The 8,307-nt window shown below is 34.4% G+C and overlaps 1 protein-coding gene across 1 annotated transcript in view; it reads left to right on the top strand.

Annotated features, from left to right (window-relative positions):
• Positions 1–8,307, top strand: part of Kiaa1109 (KIAA1109 ortholog) — a 207,895-nt gene that overhangs the window by 140,284 nt on the left and 59,304 nt on the right. Inside the window, exons 52-55 of the mRNA XM_005370400.3 lie at positions 339–577; positions 2,935–3,179; positions 5,262–5,367; positions 6,570–6,634. Of these exons, the coding sequence (XP_005370457.1) occupies positions 339–577; positions 2,935–3,179; positions 5,262–5,367; positions 6,570–6,634 (655 nt within the window). The remainder of the gene's footprint in view (positions 1–338; positions 578–2,934; positions 3,180–5,261; positions 5,368–6,569; positions 6,635–8,307) is intronic.

Raw genomic sequence — 8,307 nt, 5'->3', positions numbered from 1 at the left:
TGTGTGTGTGTGTGTGTACATGCATGCTTACCTTTCCCCATCCTATAGTTTCTCCATATGTATGTGTGTGCACACATGTGAGTGTCTGCACATGCATGATTGCTTTTCCCTATCCTATAAAGTGACGAAATAGCATGCATTTTGATAGTCTTGATGGTTTTTCGCTACAATTTTTTAATCTAGGTTCTCATGTTAATAAGTTATGACATAAGATATTACTCTGTCCGTTTTTCTAGATCATCATTATTTATTAGCTATTTTTCCACTGAGAAATTCAGTAATTTTATTCAATAAAGTAGTATTTGCAAATAATTTTAATGTTATATTTTGGTTTATAGCCCACAGCCTATGAAAGAAGATATTGCAACCCCACTGCCTTCTGAAAAAACTCCAACAAGTGTTAATCAAACTCCTATTGAAACAAATGAATTTCCTCAACTACCAGAAGGTTTAGAGAAGAAGCCTATTGTTCTCAAATTTAGCGCCATGCTAGATGGCATAGCCATTGGAGCAGCACTCTTACCATCACTGAAAGCAGAGTACAAGATGGGGAGAATGAGAAGCCATGGAATGACAGGTAACATTGAATTATGAGTCTAACCACATAAAACTGATGGTAATTTTGAAAAGAAAGTATTTTGATGAAAAGGTAAAGCTCTTAAAAATATATTAAAGAATATCTAAATAGCTAGGCATGGTGGTAACACTTTAATCTCAGTACTAAAGAATCAGAGACAAGTGGATCTCTGTGAACTTGAGACTAGCCTGGTCTATGTTGTGAGTTCAGTGCAGCATAATGAGACCCTCTCAAAAAGTAATAAATAAATAAATAATTTGATTATTCAAATTTCAACAATGATATTCTTTTATAAATTTTATTCATGTAGCCTTTTTATAATTTCATTTATGATTACAATGTATTTTGATCTTATCTACTCCCCTCATCCCCAACTTCTCTAAGACACTTCTAAATCATCCTTAAATATCTTACCTTCTTTTTTCCCCATTTTATAAAATGTTTTTAATCTTCTTTGTCATTTTTGCCTTGTCTCAACTTTAGTTTTTAAGGTATAATAACACTTTACTAATGAGTCTGTTTGCTGTGTTTTTCATAGGTTTCAAAACCTTTGTCATTTTAACAAAAGTGATTTCTTTTCCTACTGTGTTACGAAATTTCTATAAAGAATAATTGGTTACTGTATACAGATACTTTCTTTTGTACCTGTTGAAATAAAAATGTCTTTTCCTTTCTGTTGCTTTAACATGATAAATTAGTGCATTTAAAGCACTAATAGATCTATTTTAACACAGATATGTTACGTTAAGGATCTCTATACTACTACTCCTTACATTTCGGAGTTTGTCGATTAAGAGTTTTCTGAACATTTCATTCAACTTTTATATTACCAGAAATAGAAACACTCTAAAGTGAGCTTTTGGATTTGGCAAAGTTAGCATGGGCTTTCACTATCAGAGGCAGTCCTATGAGTACATTGGCTAATTTGTTCATATATTCATATCATCTGGAATTCATAGATTAATGGAAAAAGCAAGCCCGATAGGCAGTTTAGAACTGTTTAAGAACAGAGTGAACAGCTTGTTGAATATCCATACAAGTAAGAACCCAGAATTCTATAATTGAGGAAAAAGGACACAATCAGTAAAAGAATGGCACTGTACCATCCATGGGCTGGCTTGTAGGGGTTTCTGTCCTGCCCAGTTCCCAAAGTCATTAGGTCCCAATGAAAATCACACAGAGAGTCTGCATTAGATATAAAGTGATTGGCCCATTAGCTCCGTCTTTGTATTAGCTCTTATAATGTATATTAACTCATTATCATTATCTATGTTAGCCACAGGGCTCAGTACCTTTTTCAGCAGGTCAGGTCACATCCTGCTTCTTCAGTGGTCTGGGCAAGACTGGCGAGTGAGCTTCCTTCTTCCCAGAATTCTCCTGTTCGCATTGCTACACCTCTACTTCCTGTTGGGTTGTCCCACCTATACTTCCTGCCTGGCTATGGCCAATCAGTGTTTATTTAAAATGTAACTGACAGAATACAGAATTGTTCCCCACATGACACATTCTTGATTACAGATAGGTGGTAACTGAGGCCTAGGGTTGCTTTGATCTGGATGAATTTTATTTAGTGATGCTCACAGTAGAGATAGTAGGAGACAGACCCTGTCTCTTGAAGCTTGCAGTAGCTAGTCAAAGGTATACTTTGTTGTAGCAGTTGTATAAGATGGAACTGAGAGAGTGGCAATCTGCTGTTTATGAAAGGAACATGGGTGTATATACATTACCTTTATCAATGTGTAGTCATAGGTATGTACATTGAGCAGTGATAGAGTTGATGGCAATACAACTTCTACCAATTCCTCATGCCTACAGAGATAACTAAACGGTATTGGCAAAATAATGGAATTGACTATTCATTAATATTTGCTTGATCAACTCTGCCAGTTAGAGGACTTAAAAAATTTAACACAATATTGAGCTAAAATTTGTAGCTTATTTTTTAGCCTCTTAATATTTGTTAAGGCTAAAGGAATGTGTGCTTAATATTTCAGAATTTGGGAATTGTTTTTAGCATGAGTTGTTGTAGTATAACTCCTCTACATGAAGGGCAATGTCTTTCTGCTCTCCCTTCTGTGATATACTAAATCTGTGTCTTTCTGCATATGATACAATACTAGGTACCCAGTAAGCTTCATAAATACTGCTGTATTGCTTAGTGGTACTTGCTAATTCTTAAAGTGAGTGAATGTACTTGTTTAAAGATAAGGAATCTCTCATATATAAGTTTTAAATATTGCTTTTATGTATAGCAAACTGAGGGATGAAAAAACATTTTTCTTAAGATACCATTTTTGGAAAAGTGAAAATATTAATGCATGCTTGTATGGCTATATAATGTTCCTTACTTCTTACAGGTGCACAGACAAGGTTTACATTTGAGTTACCAAATCATAGATTGCGTTTTACTTCAAAAGTTTCTGCAACAGATATGTCAACTATCCCTCCTTCTGCAAGTCTTAATCTTCCACCTGTTACCATGTCAGGGAAATATATCATGGAAGAACATGATAGTTACTCAGATCAAGTGTGGAGCATAGATGAGCTGCCTTCTAAACAGGGCTACTATTTACAAGGAAATTATCTACGTTGTGTAGCAGAAGTAAGTTTACTTTTAAAGTTACTTTTAGCAGTTTTTATGTTTTCAGTATTTAGATACCAATATGTGTAGTGATCTAAACTTTGAAGGTTAAATGTTAAATTGTTTTTTCATACAGAAGAAGAAATCCTACTGAATTTGAATAGGAATGAGCATGTGTCTGTCACTGACTCTTCCCCCTTGCTTTATTGAAACATGTTTTTTGGAACAATATACTAATAATCTCTTACTTTGCATTTTATATATTAAATTTCAAGCCCATCATGGCAATGTTTTTATGGCTTATTTGATTATAAAAAGGGAATTGACAACTAACAGCAAGAGTTTTATATGTTTACTTCTATGGTCCTTTAATTAACTTTGAGTTAAACATACTGTTCTCTTTTTTAAGTGGGGGATAAACTGATTTTTAATATGGTTATATGATTTAAAACATAATTATTAGTCATGTTCTGAAGGCCATATGGAAAAATGAAACAACAGATTCATTTATTATTTAAGACAGAGTTAAAAATGACTGCCTCATTATTTTTTTTTACCTCTATGTATAACTGTCAAAAACTTCAAAAACATGACATACCTTTTTAATTTGGTTTGAAAATCTATAAGAAAGCTCTTTGAATTCAATAGAAATACTATAACTGGAAGAGACACATTTAATTATAATATACCTTTTCTAAACTGGTCTTCACACCTAAGAGTTTGGATTTCTTTTAGTTTTTAATTTCATTTGTGTGTGTGTGAGTGTGCATATGTGTCTGTCTATCCATGTCCATGATATGTGATTGGAAGTGGATTCCACAGCACACATATGGTGATCAGATGACACTTTTGTGGAGTTTGTTCTACTTTACCTTGGTTTTGGAGATAAAACTCAGGTCTCCAGGTTTTTATCATAAGCTCCTTTGCCCAGTAATCTACCTAGCCAGGCCAAGAGTTGAAATTTCTGTGTTTGAAAAACAAGTATATCCAAATGTACACAGGATTCTAAGAAGCCAAAGGTTGATTGAAGTAGGAAATTTTATATGCCAGGTATGCTTTCCACATAGAAAAATAAGTGGCAAAAATAGTTGAGCAGCACTAATAATGATGCCTCATTTCAAAGAAAGTAAATTTAAAGCATTCTGTTGTATAATTCCATGTTAATGTTATATACTAAAAAGAAAGAATTTATACTCTAGGAAAAATACAACCTCAGATTTACCAAAAAGGAAAAGAAAATAACAAATTACTTTCAAAGCATATAAAGTTGAACCTTATTTCAAATTGCCTATTTTATTGTGTCCTAATATAAATACACTGTAACTCATCTTTGTCCTGTCTGTACGATTTTGGGCAAGATCTGTACGATTTTGGGCAAGATAAAGTGCCTGGTGCAGAGTTGGAGGGACAGCTAATGGTTAAGAACATGTACTGCTCTCCCAGAGTACCTGAGTTCAGCTCCCAACAACACCAGACAACTCCATAGGAATATCATCTCTTTTGCCTGTGTGGGCTCTTGCATTCATATGCACATTCCCCCACACAGACAAGACACATAATTAAAAATAACAAAAACAAATTTTAAAAAATGTGCTTCCTGGTCTAATTAAGCGTTTTGTGATTTCTTTTCTAAGATGATAAATATATTTTCCTCTTTTAATTTTTGATCAAAATATGAACCATGTCACAATGATAAAGTGCTTTAATCAAAAGAGTGCTTGAATCTATGTTTTTTGTAATGGTCACTAAATAATTAGAAGCTGCTTTCTGCTTCATCTGTTTATTGATTATTTCTCTCAGGAATTAATGCTTTGTACTAATCACAAGACACATGTTTCATACTATCAGATTAGGTATCTGATAATTCACTCTCATAAAATCCTGAGGTCTATAGTGTGCTGTTTTAGGGATTTTGTTTTTAATCACTATAGCTTTAGCATTTAATTCAAATAGAATTGATCATTGGGACTGAATAAGCCCCTTTCAATGCATTGTTCTCATGTACTATATAGATAATTATCTCCTTTTCCTAGAGTTTTTTGGCTTTGTGGAAATGCCGTACAGTGCTAACATATAATCTCTCACTCTGATTTTGTTTGGCAGGTTGGTTCCTTTGAACACAATCTCACAACAGATCTTTTAAACCACTTGGTGTTTGTACAAAAAGTATTCATGAAGGAAGTGAATGAAGTAATACAGAAGGTGTCTGGTAAGGCTGTCTGTGACCTAGCAATGCAAATGTCTGTTCTTATTTGCCCGTGAGTTTTCATGATCTGAACTAAGACCTAAGTGACACAAAAGTAAGAAAAATTATATTGGTAACTAGTGTGTGTGTGTGTGTGTGTGTGTGTGTGTAAGAGAGAGAGAGAGAGAGACAGACAGACAGACAGACAGAGGAAGGTAAGAGAGAAGATGCACATCCAGAGAAGAAGAGAACATCAGCTAGCTTTTTTAGATTGTCTTCATCTTGTTCTCTTAAGCTGGGATCTTTCATTGAATCTGGAGCTTGCTTTTGTTATTTGAGACTGTAGAGAGCTATATTTCAAGAAAGAAAATCTGTAGGCTGATGAGGGGAGTCTCTGTAAGAATCAAAGCCCACCATTCACTTACAAGCTGGGGTAATTATAGGGTAGACATGGCAGGAAGCAGAAAGTAGGATGAAAAGTTTCCTTTTTTGATCAGAGATGGACTTTTTCTAGGAGTGGCCAAAGAAATGATGAGTAGTGAGTCAAAGAATGTCAGATGATAGGTAGCCATCTCTTCTGTACAGCTGTTAAGGTCTGCAGAAGTGTGTATGAAAGAAATATAGGTGATTATCAGGGGTAGTGGTTGGGGTTCAAAGTGCCATGGCCATGATTCACATTGGTGACTTTTGTATGTATGGATAGATGGAGAAGAAGGCACATTTGTTGTTCATGTAGTTCTTATCTACTTTCAAAACCAGCATCCTCATCATGGTTTAAGGACAGTTTCTAGTGTTGGAAACTTTGGAAGAGGATGCCATAAGGGTAGAATCCTTTGATGGCATCCAAGCCTGTTAGTACCTGTCTGTCTAGCTAACATTCGCAGCTCACGAGTTGAGACCCTTATTGATGTTGAATAAGTCTGGCCTCTTCCAACTAAAATTAGAAGAATAAAGGGGTTTTAGAGTCTTCATTCTTGCTGACCTTTAAGCATTGGAGAACAGTCAAAGGGACCCAGAGTTAGATTATTTTAGGATGATTTGAATATGGATCAACTGTAAATAAATATAGACAAAATTAAGACAGTGGTTTAATTTAAAAGTCTAGAGAATTGTCTTACCACTAAGATTATACTAGATTTAACTCATTTTTACTACAGAGATTCAGGTGTAAAGCTGTTCACTGATGAGATAGTAATCTTTGGCATGGTTTTAATCTTATTTTGTAGATCTTGCAAAGCAAAGGAGGCATAATCAAAATTTTCAGAAATACGTAATTAAGAATATGTCGATGGTTAGAAAAAATATTTGAGTCTTTTAACTTAAAAGCTTTAATTTGATTAAAAGCCTATGTTTTGTATTATTATCAATTATTTCAACTTCAGTTGTATTTTCCTGCTGTGTGCTTAAGAATTTTCAGATGGCCAAAATTAATTACTTTCTTTTTATTGTCACGGACATTTAGACTCTGGTTCTCAACAATTACTTGCACTTGGGAGGAGTCTTCCTTCTGCCCTTATAGCAGCATTCCATTGCCCTTTCCTGTACTTAAGAGCTCTTCCTTCCCCACCACAATAACCTGCTACTTTATTCATTTTCCATTACAGAGAAGTTACTACTTATTCTTTATTTAACTAAGAATTGCAAAGACTTTGAAAAAGAACCTTATAGTTCTTACTTGGTCGCACATGCACTACGTTGGTTGTGCCATAAGATTAATCTAGAGCAATGTTTCTAATCTTCCTAATGCTGAGACCCTTTAAAACAGTTCTTCATGTTGTGTTGTCCCCATCCATAAAGTTATTTTTATTGCTATTTCATAACTTAATTTTGCTACTATTGTGAATTGTAATATAAGTATTTTATATGAAGGATATCTGATATACTACCCCTGTAAAAGGGATGCTTGACCAACCAAGGGGTTATGATCCACAGGTTAGAACCTCTGCTCTAGAGTCATCTGGAACCTAATTTTGACTATAGAACCATGTTGGAGGCCTATACTGACTTAAACATTTTTATTAACAGTATTTTAAAAATAATTCTCAAAGTGCAAGTAACTATGCTGTGAGGTTTTTTTCTCTTTAGTATGTGATATACTTTTGTAATTTTAAGTAGAAATTGTCTTTATATAATTATCTTTATAAATTGTATTTCTATATAAAAGAACTGATAATAAATCAGTTTAAGTAGAATTCATGAGAGAAAATATGTGACTCTAAGTTAAATCATGAAGAAGTTAGAAAAATGTAGAAATAAGAGTTATTGGACTTAGCAGACTTATACCTCCATTAGGATGGTCTCTCTCTCTCACACACACACAAAATGAATGAATAAAAAAATATAATATTAAAAGTCTTAAGGAGAAAGGATACTTCATGCATACATTATCACTGAGGACTTCCTAATATCAGGATGACTTGAACTAGGGCTTGAATACATTCTACATTTTGATTATAGAACCATTCCAAAAGACAGGGAGAGTCTCAGGAAAGAAAACAGTAAAAGTCATGTTCATTTGCTGTGATTGAATAAAGACTTAGAGGAGTCTAAAGAAAGTTAGGAAGACTTGTCATAACTGTTCTGAGAAGGGTATCACGGATATGACTGAAGATGACAAGTTGGTCATGAAACAGAACAGGTACACTTGACAGAGTTGAGGAAAACACTGAGAACTCAATAAAATAATGCTTTCCCCAAGAAACTCAGTCTAATTTGGGAGATAACTATGGGGATAAGTAAAAATTATGACAGAAATGGATATTTTTGACACATCACATGAGAAACCAAGACCAAGTACTCGTAATGATATATCAGGGAAGAACTGATAAATGAGAATTATTAGAATAAGAGTGGCTATAACAATGTATGGTGGGGGCCGGGCGGTGGTGGCGCACGCCTTTAATCCCAGCACTCGGGAGGCAGAGGCAGGCGGATCTCTGGGAGTTCGAGGCCAGCCTGGTCTAC

Source organism: Microtus ochrogaster, unplaced genomic scaffold (assembly GCF_000317375.1).
Source record: "Microtus ochrogaster isolate Prairie Vole_2 unplaced genomic scaffold, MicOch1.0 UNK78, whole genome shotgun sequence".
Taxonomy (NCBI): Eukaryota; Metazoa; Chordata; class Mammalia; order Rodentia; family Cricetidae; genus Microtus; species Microtus ochrogaster.
This window is presented reverse-complemented; position numbering and strand designations above follow the sequence as displayed.